This window comes from Agelaius phoeniceus, chromosome 2 (assembly GCF_051311805.1).
Source record: "Agelaius phoeniceus isolate bAgePho1 chromosome 2, bAgePho1.hap1, whole genome shotgun sequence".
Lineage (NCBI taxonomy): Eukaryota > Metazoa > Chordata > Aves > Passeriformes > Icteridae > Agelaius > Agelaius phoeniceus.
Window position 1 is genome coordinate 40,990,446 of NC_135266.1, and position 15,408 is coordinate 41,005,853.

General features: G+C 40.7%; 1 protein-coding gene across 1 annotated transcript in view; it reads right to left on the bottom strand.

The window, feature by feature from the left end:
- Window positions 1-14,894, bottom strand: part of IPO5 (importin 5) — a 44,672-nt gene extending 29,778 nt beyond the window's left edge. Inside the window, exons 1-6 of the mRNA XM_054627733.2 lie at window positions 14,729-14,894; window positions 9,632-9,712; window positions 4,061-4,253; window positions 3,475-3,577; window positions 3,148-3,244; window positions 2,027-2,131 (exon numbers count right to left, since the gene is read on the bottom strand). Coding sequence (XP_054483708.1) covers window positions 2,027-2,131; window positions 3,148-3,244; window positions 3,475-3,577; window positions 4,061-4,253; window positions 9,632-9,712; window positions 14,729-14,812 — 663 coding nt within the window. The 5' untranslated portion in view covers window positions 14,813-14,894. The remainder of the gene's footprint in view (window positions 1-2,026; window positions 2,132-3,147; window positions 3,245-3,474; window positions 3,578-4,060; window positions 4,254-9,631; window positions 9,713-14,728) is intronic.
- Between the last annotated feature and the right edge of the window lie 514 nt (window positions 14,895-15,408).

The window sequence follows — 15,408 nt, forward strand, 5'->3', positions numbered from 1 at the left end:
TAACTAAATAATTTTTAATATTTAAGTATATAATTCAACATTTTTGTTAATGGCACTTATATAACCCACACTTTCAAAAGCATCATCTTCTAGTACCAGAAATGTTGTGGAAAAATCCGGAAAAAAACCCATCTGTCACGGTTAAGGTCTTTTGGTCTAATAGCTATAACATCCTCTGATTGTCTCAAAGGACAATGTAATATTTACTGGAATTTTCTGCAAAACTCTATTTTATATCAATTGCAACTCTGACAGTTTTTTAAAGAGTGGTTTTCTGAATAAAGCAGCTCAAAGTGAAAAGTGAGTCCTAAAAGGCAAAAGTACTTTTCTATAGTATTAAACAACGTCCAAGAAGTCAGTGAAGTTCTATCTGCTTTTACTTCCCTTTGCAACAGAAAGCTTTGGGTAAAAGTTTCAACTGTCAGTTTTGAAAGTTCAACTTCCAGTATAACCATTATAGATCTTGTACTGAAAGAACTGATATGCCAAGTCAGAATTTTATTTTTAGCTTTTTTAGCATCAGTGTTTCAACAAAATTAATTTCAACAGCAACAAAAAAAGCATCCAACTGTCTCCAAAGGTCACTCACCACTATTCTAACACATTCCTATTTATAAACTCGGATCTTCATATCCATCTTGTGTTACCACAGCCTGAAAATCTAGTTCTTCTTGCAATAAGTACTTTAAAAAGACAGATTTCATAGCACAGCTCTGAGCTCTGTATTAGCAAAAAAGAAAGCTTGAAAATGTGAGCCAAGTGCATATGTTGTTAAGAGTGTCTAAATAGTGTCACAGTAGCATTGAAAGTTATAGCACAGAGTGGGCTATTAGCCCGAAATCTAAAACCCTTACACTTTTTAAGTGCCACACATCAAGACAAATGGAATGACCACCCCAAACCCTGCCTCGCCCCCACTTACACAGTAGTACTGTGTAGCCAGGTCCTCTCAGGCAGTTACAACTTTTAAACAACACATGTTATTGACAAAGGCATGGGCACGGACTAATCACCAAATAGAGACCTCAATATCAAAAACTTATACCCACTACAGCCCATTTTCAAGTTCAGATGACTTGGATAAATTGCTCTCAGTTTGCATTTAAGATCAAGCAGAATTCCATCAGTTGCAGATGCCAGTAGATTTGGCAAAATTTTTCTTCAGCTTGCCACAAAGCACACGCAGTTTACAGCCACACTGTCAACAAGAACCCGCTGTTCTGACTGTAGTGAGAAGTCTGTCTTTAATGCAAATTTAGCCTAATTTAAAATCACCAGAAGTTCACCTCCTGCGTTATCATAGGTACTTAGTGCTTCCACTGTTTCTTGATATAGAAAGCGAAGTGTACTGTGAATTTTTCATCCTTCAGAGCTCAAACCATTTCTGTCTCTGGTTTGATTTACAATAGGCTGCTCTGCAAAAGTAAATAACCTTACACTAGAATTTCAACTTTTGCTCAAATTCATCAATCCAAGAGATCTAATCCAGCCTCAGAAATTACATGAAGCTTAAAATGGCATTTTATTTGCAATTTCCTAATTTATCAAACAATAAAGATAATTTCTACAGACTTTTGTTCTCAGTCTGAGCATCTATGTTCAGAATAATTCTATGCTTTCCTCTAAACTGAAGAGATACAGGATATCACAAGTCCATGAATTCCCCAATTACAGATTACTTCAAATCTCAGGGTAGCCCATATTTTGTATTTCAATATCATGGTTAATTTAAAAGCTGTATGATTTTGACCTATATACCTTACAAAGAATTTTAACTCATTTATCTCTGTAACACTGTGTAAGTTGATCAGCACTGAGCTATTTTCCTTAAAACCCTATCAAATATCCTCTATTTGCAAAATTCCTTATTAGTCTCCACTTCATCTGCTAGCAATTGCTGTCTGGCTAAAAGGGTCAGTTAATTCAGGTCTCAGCAAAAATTCATGGATTCACAGATCAATATTTACATTTGTATATAGTCAATACCAGTAATGGCACAATAAGTGTAACTAGTTTGGTTTCTTACCTGCAAGATTCCAGGTAGCAGGTCTGCAAAATGTTTAAGAAGGGGAGCATTGAGCTCATTAGCAAGCACAAATGCAGCTGCAGCTCTAGCAGACAAAGTCTTGATCTAAAAGACATGATTGAAGAAATAAATGTGGGAAACTAGTACTGAAACATGCCTCTGTTAGTTTTTAACATGGGATTTTAAATTTTACTTCAAATTAAAGTGATAATGAAGACCTTCAGCATCTACATTGTCTAAAAATAGTTTATCATACAAGGTGGCAAGTAGTCCCTAGTTTTGCTTTTTGTTTTGGTGGTTTTCATTTAATGAAAGAAAAGAGGAAAAAACCCTATTGTTTTCAACTTCCATCAAAATTCAAATGTGCATGCAAGCGTCAGTCTCATTTTCCAAGAAGTGTGAGCTAAGTGTTTAAGACATTACTCTTTAAAGGCATGACTTGTGGTACTTTAGAAAATGTTATTCAGTCGACTTTCAAAGGTCAGAAAAAGTAATCCTTGGGGGAGCAGCAAACTGAACCCATATATCACAGCAGGGTTTCCTATCCTTGCCCAGCATTTTCCATAACAAGAGAAACATTTTCAAAGTACAATTCTCTGCACAAATCAATTAATCTGAAGCCTTCCAGAAAAGCAAGGCTTGCTTACACACCCTTAGAGCAAAACATGCACAAACAGTTCAAGGAGCTGTTGTATATTCAGAATTTTGAGACATACCATGTACCATCTATATACAGATACTGTATGTAGAGAGATGACAGACTTACACTGTTAAACACAAAGGCCAGAAACAGAATTTAACATGGAGTTTCTGACCCCTCAATGCTGCTGGGTAAAACCCCATCTGCCTGGGGCTACTGCAACTGGGTTTCTCCAAGCATAACTAGGGAAGAATCTGGGCCTAAACAATGCAGATATGAGCAGCCAGTCAGCTTTAGGACCACAAAAGGGTCTGAGCCTTTGGTTTGCAGCAGGCACAGTCAAAACTCTGTATGTACATCATTTTCAGGTAATGCAATTCTCTGGTTGAAATGTATGGTTTAACCTTTATGTTTGAGACTACTGCACTGAGTTTCTATGCTCAGAACATACTAAAATCCCCAAAGAACATAAAGGTCTTACTGAGGGATGTTCCTGATCTTGCATACACTGAACCAGCATTCTCTTAATGACATCCAAATAGTGCTGCTGTTGATTCCCAAAAATCCCAGGAAAATTCCTAAGGATAAGACCAAACCATTAATAAAAATTGACACAAGTTAAGGTTAAACTAGTATTTCAAACTTATCCATTGTTTAAGTTACAGATTGTAACTGTACACATTTGAGTTAAATAAGCCACAATACAAGAAAATAAATTAAATAAATATGATTGCTAGTTAATTACATTGTGACAGTTTTTCTTTCATTTTCAGACATGATTAGGCTATCCTACAAAAATGTAGCTTACCAGAAAATATGTAGAGCAGCTTCACGCAGTCCCACATTCTGAGAGCTGACAGAGTCAAATAAGAATTTCAGAACTTCTGGCCACTGGTTGTTGCCATCTTCATCTACATTAAACACAACAAAGTTTTAGGATAAGCTAACTTCAGAATGGTGAGATATCAGTGGGGCAGGAAAACCAGTCATCACTGACTCCCTGATCTGAAGATGTACCTAAGTCACAATGTAAAATATTGTGAAATGTTTAATCTAAAAACACTCCATAACAAAAGGTGATCTCTGTTTACTACTATATAGCAACACTCAAAAAAAGAAACTGATGCAATGTTCAGCATAATTCATGACAATTTACACAAAACTGGATTTATAAACCTTAATACAATCTCACCTAAACTTGAGCAATTTAAAAAGCAGAGTTTAAGAATCTTATCTTCATCTGGTCAAGGATAGTGCAAACAAATATTAGGTTCTATTATAAGCCATGGAATTAGTTAGCACATCATGTGCAAAAGCCTAAGCAGAGATACAAATACAACCACTATCAATACATAAACATTTTACTACAGCATCAACTTATATAAATAAAGTACCTATTAAATTCCTGGCCAATTCAGCGACTATGTCACATATTTTCTTCCTCATAGTGGACTGCCCTTCTAACTGGATAAAGAGCAGCAATTCACTCTTGACTGATGTCTGATCCTCAGGTGACAGAGCTGGATAAACTTCTTCAAATGCAGATGACAACAGGCGGCGCAGAAGGACAGCTGCCATCTGCCGAGCCTGTTAGGGAGAAGCGTGTGTGTGTTAAAGTGCTTGACATGATCATCATGCTCCTACAAGGGAACATCCACATCGTGCTCCCAAATGACACTTCCATTCTGTAGACTTCTTTGGTGAATGGAATACCTCTCAAGCAACAGATGACAATTATGATAGTGAAAAAAAACCATAGTAAAGAAACATCAGCTTACAACCGTGTTTCTGACAGTTACAGCCCTTCAAAGAAATAATGACAGTACTGAGTTATTCAGGTTTTTTCTACAGCTGAACCTTGGAAATATTTTTGTGGCAAGTTAAGAACTTAATTGTGCTATTGAAAGATCTTTAAAGCACAACTTCTTTCTATTTTAAATGGCCTAATGTGGTCATTATAATCCAGACAGGTTTTTCTGGATTAAAAAGTGACTTATTGGGGCAATTTTGTCAGATAATTAATCTGTAAACTCTCCTTCACATTCTCAAACAACTAAACCCAAATCCAAGTCAAACCAAAGCTTTCAGTGTTTTGTAGGTGTATGATGACACTTTATTCTTTAAACTTGAACTTAAGCATAGGAACCTCAAAATCACATATTACAATCTTCTATCCTGTATGCATACACCTATTTTACAACAGTATCATTTCTATATCCATATTCATTTACAATTGTACAAGAACTAGAAGCAAAAAATACAATTAATTCAAAATAGAGCAACACGTGCAGTAAAGGCAAAAAGACACATGAAGCTCTTTGAATAACTTAATAGAATGTTCACCAACTGGTGTTTAAGGACACACAGTAATTAAAAATCACCACCCAAACTTCTAAAGTTTAACACATGTAACAAAACCTTATGTGTGCTAAATTCTCACAAAATATAATCCAAACTCAATTTTTTCCTGAGACATTCTTATTTAATGTGCACATGAATGACAGTTTCATTTATAAGCCTTTGAAATTCAAAACTCTTCAATGAGCAGCAAAAGTAATCAATTCTAATTTCTCAATAGTGTTACTACGACATAACCTATAGATGTGAAACACAAACTGCTGCAAAGGGTCTACTTCTAACATACCTTGTAAATATCAGGTACTGCTAAACATCACCCAAGATACTATTTTTATGTTCTGCAGTCTCCAGACTCACTGTCTTTTTCTAAACTACCCAGCTCTCCTCTGCACAGCTAAAGAGTACTGCACACAAAGCAGCAGTACCAGCAGAAGGAAAGGAATAGAACTGGACCCAATTCTTTATCATTCCATATCTCCTCCTCACCATCTCCAGTGTGGGCTAAGGTCACCACATATGTAGGATTAGCTCTTCCCTAGCAGATGTAAGGAAGACAGCAGGTGAACAGTCACAGTGCCCACCTGTGCTGTAGTTCCCATCAGAAGCCAAGATTCTCTAGCAATAGACTGTCATAGGGGAATGTGAGTTCAGAAGGACATTCTTCCCCCACTGCCTGTAGGAATCTCACCACAATGTGTCCAAAAACTTTCATGGTACCACATATAATGATATATTTCCTTCTCCCATCTTTTGGAGCACTAATATTGGGAAAGATTAAATTTTTCCTCATTAGTATGGTAAACTTACATAGAAATGCCTTGAGTGGGGAGCACATTCACTGGGACTAAACAGGGCACAAACTCTGGTGCTGTCTTCCCTTACTCAAGGCATCGTGTTTCAGTGAGGATTTCCTGACACCTGATAATGACTGAACTCACATTATATTATGTTCTTTCATGAAGTACTAACAGGTGGACAGTCAGGGAACAGAGGTGAAGACTACATGCTTTATGAAAACAAGGATAAGAATTTCCAACTCTGAAGAATTTAAAATATTAGAAGACTAATAAACAGGCTGACTGCAAAGTAAAAACACAAGTAGCAAGGCACGCAGAAAGACACAAGACCAGCACTACACGAATTATCTCCTGGTTATAGTCACTAGGAAAAAAACAATCTCCAAAATCCCCAAAGCAAATTCATGTGTTTTAAAGAGTGACAAACTGACTGACTTCTAATAATAAAAAATGGCATATTTTCCTCAGCAGATACTCACTTACATAGGAAAACTATCATTGTCAATTTAATTATTACAAACACGGGTGAATTAATGGCACTTCCAGGGCTGTTTCCTCTACTCTAAGAAAGAATATATGTATTTTTCACACACCCAAACGGTTCATTAAGTTTAAGTATTTCAAAATATGTACTTAAACAAGCAATTCCAAATTCTACAGTTTAGTACCAATAGCTTTTAATGAGGAGAGGAACAATATAAAGCATACATCCCCAAAGAAGAAATTCCAGATACCAATGAAGCATAAAGAGAGCACATTTTTCCCAGCATTGGGTCTTCTGCATGTCTAAATTACTGAGATGCTCATGTACAACTGAAGTGTAAAGTTATTAATATAAGTAGTCATATTAAAAAGTAGTCATAATAGTCAAATTTCAACACACTGCTTCTGATTAGTAGAATTTATAGCGTATTAAAAAATGTTTTAGTATTTTAGGGATGAGGGAAATAAAGCACAAGAAGAAAATCAAATCAATTTGCTGAGCAGGGCAGCAGCAGAATTATGACAGCAATCTGGGATGCCATGCTCTCCACTAATATTCAAAACATCCATGTAACCCTACATATTCTATAAGAAAAAGTTTGACTATTTTGCGTAGCACTGTCACACTGAATTTTACTTTTATTGTTCAAGTCCTCAAGGAGGAAAACATGCAGAGATGGAAGTAAAGAACATTTAGCACATGGTTCAAAGATGGACTTGTCATTCAGAGATCTAGTCCTATGTGGAATTCAAAGCACAGAGTGCCCAAGGTCCACAGACAACTCAAAGGCAGAATTGTGGTGCATCTTTGGGCTGCCTTCCTTCCCAAAGGCTAAACAGGGAGCTGTCCACAACAGCAGTCTTCAAAATGAGAAATGCATCCCTTCATGTGACAATATGGGCAGAGGTCTGGGAGAAGTCAGGGCCCTCCAAGAAGGCTGTGAGTACAGCAGAAACCATTTTACAGAGCATTTATTATTTTACTAGTCATCTGTAAATTAGGACACAATCAAAACCTGCCAATCCAGAGTTAATAAGAAAAAACAAATGCAGGGGAAAATGCACAACTCCTGCTCCTCTCAAAGATCTATGTGGTAAATCAAAACTGCAAGGTAACAGCCTAAAATGTTTAAGTTCTACAAATAAAATAAATCAAATCAACTGTGAATATATATCACCTTTCTGTACAACCCTTTAAAATGCAGTTGCATAAAGAGTAGTCTTAATTTCATATCAGTGAGACTACAAATGCAGGAAGTAAGGACAAGCCCCTCCTCAGACTGAGGTGTACAACCTTGCACATCACCTGGCACAGAAGTGTTCTAACTGCTAAGTCAGATGCTTCCCTCCACTTCTGTGAACTGTGTTACTTTGCTATTAGGAAAGTATAAAATAAGAACAAAGGAAAGAGGTGAATATTTACATAGTTTAGGCATCTGGTTAGGAGAAAACCTGTTACACAGTTAGTTAAAAGAGTTATTCCAAATGCAGCTTAATCGTGTTTTCTATGTCAAATACAAGGGGTACTTGGGAGCACAATCTGCATCCCTGTTTCTCCATTTAAATGCCAAAACTACTGGGCTGCAGAGGCAGGACTTCCCCAAATGCTGTCTGAATAGCCCCACAACTCTTGTACTCTCTACAACACAGACACACAACTCATGCAAACAGGATGGGGTATTCTCTTCATCCTAGTTTTCCTGCAAGGAGGTAAAGCAAGACAAAGGCTTCAAGATGAAGAGGGATCTGAACCCAGCTTTCACATAGCCTGGACAAGGCACATTTAAAGTTCTGAAGCTCCTTCCAGCATTCTGTGTTTGGTGGCACCAGTACATTCAATGTGCTCAGAGGACACATGCCAGGCCCAAAGCTCTATCCACTGGTGACATGCAATATTCTGCTCTGCATTTGGATCTCTATAAAACACAGGCAGAAACTACCTCTTGATACCAGCACCATATCAAACATGCAGAGAATGCTTCCCAGCATATGCGGTGTTTATATGCAGCATTTAGATTGAGCATGGGGATTACTTCACTTAGGCTCTAATTAGGCTTCTAAGTAGTTGGATTTACAGGGAAGAGGTTGAAGGTTTCATTAATCAGGATTTTTTGAGTCCAGCACCTAATGCTTACTTAGGGTATGAGCTAACATTTAAACCTTTCTTTGAGTAAGCCACTGGTAAAGTTAAATGTCAAGATATTCTACAAGTGTTAGCCTTTGATGTCTTTGGCAAGAGTAACTTCTATAGGTGAAAAGTTTTTTTTGTGCTTTGCAAGTCAGAATCCAAGTCATTGGCAAGATTTTTAAGTTTTACACTGGGCTATTCCCTTAGCTGATGTAAAGGGAATAAAATCAGCAAACACATTAAACAAGTATTTATTTATACTTTGTAGTAACACTGCTCTACAGTTTTTTATCATTTGAAACATCTCAAAGGAGCAAAAAGGAAAACTGAATACCAGTTGCTAGTATAATATTGAAGGAGTCTGTCAGAAGAACACAACATTGTAGATCAATAAGCATCAGTATGGGTAAACTGATACTTTCTTAGCATTAAAAAGCACAAATGGCAACTAACTCTAAATTGAATACAGTCTGCCAGAAGAGACTTACCCATAGAGAAAAAGCACACTTATGCTCTTATAATATTGTTCAGAAATTGTTTAGGTGACTCTAAAATTTGTAATATCTTGAAAGTTTAGTAGTTCTTTGCCCTGCATATCCAAGAGAATAATAGTTTTACCAGTAAGTACTTTAACTGATTGCAAAAGTTGTGAGCCTTAAAAACTAAGGAGTAACTAAAAGGCACCCTTACTTTATGCCCAGATTAAAAAAAATGTATAATGTTTAAACTACTCTCCACTCATTCCATAATACTGCCAGATGACTTAAGAAGCACTTTAAGTTTTAGACAACACACAATTTTAATGTTTAGGCACGGGACTCCAAGTAGAAATCACTTCTCAACTGTAACTTGAAGAAACAAACATGACAGAAAGTCACCTAGTAGTTATACACTTAATGGAAAATAACACTCATTAAGCAAAACACACAACAGAAAACAATGGAGACTCAAGCAGTTGCTTACAAAAAAACTATTCCTGAAACTAAATATCCTGCACCACAAAGTCTCAGCTAGTGAAATGGACATGCAACAATCAAGACAAAAAGAAGACTGATCCCTCTACAAATATGCAGTAAATTAAGATGCTTCGGTTAACACCAAACTTGCTCATTTATCCCAAAATGATCAGCACTGATTTCTTCCCCTCTTCTCCAAGTCCCCTTGAAAATCTGCACAAATCCAAGGTTATTGAGCCATACCTCCTCGGGAGTAGCATTGTTCCTGATTGCCTGCAGGAGGTAAGTGATCTTTGATGGGCCTGGAATAGTCTCGTAGGTCTCCTGCACAAAAAGAGATGCAGCTTATTGTAAACACTTATTAGAAAGCATGTGTTAAGCATTAATATGAATTGACTCTCCTTTAAAAACAATATCAGTATCCATCCAATTTTAAAAAAATAACATAGCAGAAAAAAGAAATGATACGTATCAAAATAAAAATGTACGACCTATTTTAAAATCATGAGTAAAATCTTAGTTATCTGGTAAGATCTGCCATATTGGAATGATCTACATATGCATGGTCACTTAGGAGATTAATTTAAAAATATAAATATAAATAGAACCTAAACTTGTACAAATACAACATACAACAAACATGTCCTACTGGGAATCCATCATAGCTTTTATCATATCAAAGAATTAAGAACTTAAGAAGCCTGAGACCGAGCTGTGACCAATAGATTAATAATCACAGACTAATGTATAGTCCAAAAACTGGATCAGTTCTGGTTCTGAATATTTTTAAAATTTTTACAGTGTTATGTGGCAGCCACACGTCTCAACCATACATTCTGAATAAGAATGTCTTATTTTTAAACTCCTGCCTGAATTTCAGAAAGAGAAGCTATTTAGTCTCCTCCTCAGGAAAACCCTCTTAACAAAATGAGAAATTTAATAAGTTCAGTTACATTGTCTTACATGCTTCTGGCATGCATTTTATACATGTGTCCTTTTTAAATTATATTGTTACTTAGAAGCTAGAAAACACAGCAAAACAACTTTTGCTATCCAAAACATGGTATATATTTTGAAACAATGTTTTTTTTTAATATATAAAACCTAGGCAGGTGGGAGCAGCAGAATCACCAGCTAAATAGCAACCCCTCGTAACATCTAGAAATAGTTCTATACTTAGTAACTCCGAGTTACTTTTTGCTGACAATCTTGAAGATTAATTACCTCACCCTTTCCAAATATTCATTATCCCATTCTGAACTCAAGGAATGAGCCTATTCTGCAAAGCTCAGGTTCATTTCTATCAGTTCTCTGCCTGCCTACCTCCTCATTCCAACTCTGCAGTAGCTCCTTCAAGTACTCTAACAAACTCTTACCCACCTTGACAGGATACCTGCTATTGTCAATTAAGCAGTTTTGCATTTAATATTAGACATCATCTTCCTTCCTTTTTGTACCTGCTTCCTAGTAGGCCTTCTTCACAAACTGAATCTGCATTTCATATTCTCTCTAGTTTCCAACATACACTCTCAGTCAATGAGACTCTGAATCCCCAATGAATCCCTGCATTTAATCTAATCATTTCATGGAGACTGCAAAATTAAACTAGGTTTAGGGTCAGAATAGAAAGTCTTTCTCAAGTTAACCTCTTCCATGAATGCATATATTTATACTGCACGATTACCTACAAATCCAAAAACTAATACAGAAACACAATGGTTCCCTAAACCCAGGCCCAGCACAGACTTGTTATGCTTTCACAGACAACTGAAGCACAGTAAAGGCTGGCTTCCCTCATGTCAATTCTGATAACCATAAAATTCTATTTTGAGTTGTTTGTTTAACTCACTAAAAATGGCAGCAACCTAAGCAGTTGTTCAATGGTTTAACTCTGTCAATTCTGTAAACTGGATTCAGATGATGCTAAAGCCAAGGGGCAAAAGCAATACATGGCCAAACACAGAACCTTCCCTCTGGGCTTGTGGGAGGCTTCTTGGCTGGCCCTACCCATCTTACTACCAGCCTTGCCTACACTCTAACTATGTAGCTGGATCCTGCTACATCTCACTGTATTGTTTAAGTTTACAATTAGTTCCCCAGTTATCTTATACAGAAGCACAAATTTCTCACACACCATGACTAACTTTCGTAACAAGTGCAAGTAAGTATCTATCCTCTACACTTGCTACCCATGTTCTCTCAAACCCGAGAAATGCATTTTTAAAAAGAGCATAAAATCACCAAAACAAAGTAAATAAAAGTTTCTGTATTAGAAGACAGACACACAAGTAAGAAGACAGGTTTTTATAGTCAACAGACACCACTACAGGATGGATGGTAAAATAAACCAACCATATTTCAGCCAACCAGTCAGGTTAAGTTATGAGCATGCTAGCTCATACACATAATCACAGAATGTTTTGGGCTGGAAAGGACATTAAAGACCATCTAGTTCCAAACCCTCTGCCATGGGCAGGGATACCTTCCACTAGACCAGGTAACTCAAAGATCCAGCCTTAATGCTTAAATGCTTCCAAGAATGGGGCATTACAGCTTTTCTGGGCAGCCTGTTCCAGTGCCTCAACATCCTCACAGTAAGGAATTTACTCCATATATCTAATCTAAACCTGCCCTCCTCGAGTTTAAAGCCATCACCCCTTGTCCTATCACTGCATGCCCCTGTACAAGCCCCTCTCCACCTTTCTTGCAGGTCCCCTTTAGGTACTTGAAGGCTGCTCTAAGGTGCCTCCAGTCTTCTCCAGGCTGAACAACCCCCAGCTGTCTCAGGCTGCCTTTCACAGGAGAGCTGTTCAGACCCTCTGACCTCCTCTGGACCCACTCCAACAGGCACATCCTTCTCGTGTTAGGGGCCACAGAGCTAGACACAGTACTCCAGTGGGGTCTCACAAGAGCAGACTATACACACAGAAATTCATACACATCTATTGAGTTAGGACTCATCAGGCTTTCTTCCTCACCCTTTTTTTTTTTTAAGATCTTTTACTACAATCCTCCCAAACAGGATATGACTACATCTCTATTAATTTCAGTCTTCAGCTGAACACCCCTCATTCTCATTTCAATGACCAGACCTATTTGGAATAACCTGCTTAGTTCCCTGTCTATCCATTTCTCATTCTGACTGGTTTTCACTAGATACAAATGAAAACCTGCTATCCAATTTATCTGCAGTTATTTGAATGCTTTATGTATTCAATATTACCTTCCAACAGTTAAGTACACTTTGAAAAACTGATTGGACTATGCCAATGTTTAAAACCAAGTATGAGTCCTGTATGATTTTAGGAAGCAAATATTTTAAAAGTTATGCAATACTTTTATCCAAAAAAAATCTTACTTCAAGGAATATACAACTTAAGTCAGTCTAGCTACATTGTACAGAGACAGATTTGTGTTTCTAGGTGAAAGTTCACTAACCTACCACAAAGATAAATGGGGCTCTTCACAGCCATGCATGGTGGAAAAATGAGAGACAACAGGCGTAAATTGAAAAAAGGAGGTTCAGACTGGAAGGTCCAGGTCTCTCTGTCCTAATGAGGACAAGTCAAGCAGGAGTGAGTAACTCAAAGAGCTTGTGCAGTCTCCATTCTTAGAGGTTTTCAAGAGTCAGCAGGACAAAGCCCTGAATGACCTGATCTGACCTGATAGCTGACACTGCTTTGAGCATGGCAGACCTCCTGAGGACCCTTCCACTCTGAATGATCCTAAACCATTAAATAATTTGCAGCACACCTTGGAAATATTCAGAAACTAATGACAAATTCAGTGCAGCAAAAAGTTATCCTATTCCTTGTATTTTTAAAGGAAACTAACAGACTTGAAAAACTTGGTATCTATCATGCCAATTAAGGTTTCTTATTCTGATTGACCATAGTGCATGTGTAATAAATAAACACATACTTATGAAGATTAAAAAGAACTCCAACTCAGTTTCAAGCAAGTTTCAGACAAAATATAGCAGTTTGAAGAATCTAAGCTTTAGAGTTCTTACCCAATGTTTTATTTCATAAGCATTGTGACACAGGTGCACAACGAACTTGCTTTGTTACAATTCCAATAAACTTCAAAATTTTTTAGAAATGTTTTTAGGTTATATGTAGGCAGTTGAGAAGAGAAAGAAATTCAGCTCCCAGAGAATGGCCTCCATTGCAGCTCTATGTTCAGGAATGTGGGAATAATTCTTGCTGACTCTCTAGAAAGTGCAGTTATCAATACCGAACTTCACTAGCTTTCTAAAAATGTATGTCTCGCCTCCTTCTCACTCTGGATTCATATTTGAGGAATTTTCACTGCAGCATCAGGAATAATGCTTTTTATTCTTCACCAAACAATGCACTGAACTCTGCTGACCGCTGGAGTGATGAGAACGATAAAAGACCCGATGCAGCCATGCAGCGGGAATTCATGCTAAACCTAGACGCTGGTATTTAATTCAACGGGAGAGATTCCCCACCAGGCTTGACAATGGAGCCTTAAGCATGACAGAGAGAAAGAATTAACGTGGCTTAGCCGCCACAAAGAATTTCAGCTGAAACAACATGTCTGAAAACTTTTTGCTGATAACAAGAGAAACTCAGCATACTGAAAACACTTCTTTTGGATGAAATACTTCTTAGCTGACGAAACCCTTGAACACGCACGGGGCCGTTCCGAAAAGTTAAAAAAACCAAACTCCTGTGCGGGCAGAGAGAAGGACCTCGGTCCCGCTCCTGCCGGCCCAGCTGGGGCGGGAGCACGGAGCCCCAGCGAGGGCCGCTTCGGGCGCGCACACAACAGCGCTTCCACCGCGCCAGGCACCCGCTCTGACCTCCTTCGGGAGCCGCCTCCGCTCCCGAGGCACCGAGAGCCGGCCCCCCCACACGCCGCTGCCGCCACCGGCCCGGGGGGCCGCGCTCCGTCACGCCGGGCGGCTCAGGCGGAGCCAGCCACGGGCAACGGGGACAAGCAGCCCTGGCGACGGTCCCACACGGGGCACGGGCGGGGCGGGCTCGAGGCGGGCGAGGGGCGAGAGCGGCGCCGGACACGCCGGGGCGGGCGCCGAGGGGAGTAACGGGACCCTTCGCGCCCTCACGGGCCAAAGGCCGGCGCGGGCCCTGCGCCCGCCAGGCAAAACGGTCGCCACCGCCCGGCCCCGCCGCCCCGGCCGGGGCAAGGCCCGGACCGCCCGGGCGGCAGCTGGTGCCGCTGCTCACACGTGGGGCTCGGCCGGCCCCGCCGCCTCCCTGCCCCCCTCCCTTCCTCCCTCCCTCCCGCCCTCCGACGAGGCCCGGCGGGTCTGACAGGCCGTCTCGGCGGCCGCTGACGCGGCGGCCCTGTTACCTCGGCCTGCTTGCGGACCGCATTGTCCGGGCTGAGCAGGTTGCCGAGGAGGGCGTAGAACTGCTCCTGCTCCGTCGCCGCCATTGCTGCGAGAGGGAAGGAGAGGGAGGAAGGGGGAGCGCCGGCCGCGCCGCCGGCGGGGGAGCGAGGGGCGGGGCCGCAACGCCAGCCACGCTCCCATTGGTCGCGGCGCACGGAGCCTCGCCCCCGATTGGCCCTGCCTCCCTTTGACGTCCCGGCGGCTCGGGGCGAGGCGGGCAGCGGGGAGCGGCGGCTCAACCGACCCTCAATGGGGGTTTGTCTCCTCGCGTGTCATTGGTGCGCCGCCGCGCCGGGGGCGGGAGGCAGGGGCGACGGAGCGCTCTGATTGGTGGGTCGCTCCGGCAGCCCCGGCGGGATTGGCCGGAGCCGCGGTCGGGCGGCGCGGGCAGGGAGGGGTCGCGCCGGGACGCGGAGCTGGGGCTGGGCCGGGCAGGGCAGGGGAGGGACGGAAAGCGCGGGAGATCGCGGGGCGTCGCCTCCGCGCTCTCGGTGACGTCGTGCTGCTGTCCCGCCACTGGGAATCAGTGAGTCACAGAACGGGTCGGGTTGGCAGGGACCGCGGTGATATCGGGTCCGAGCTCTCTGCTCAGGCAGGGGCGTCCTAGAGCCCACGGGCCAGGATTGCACGGAGACAGGTC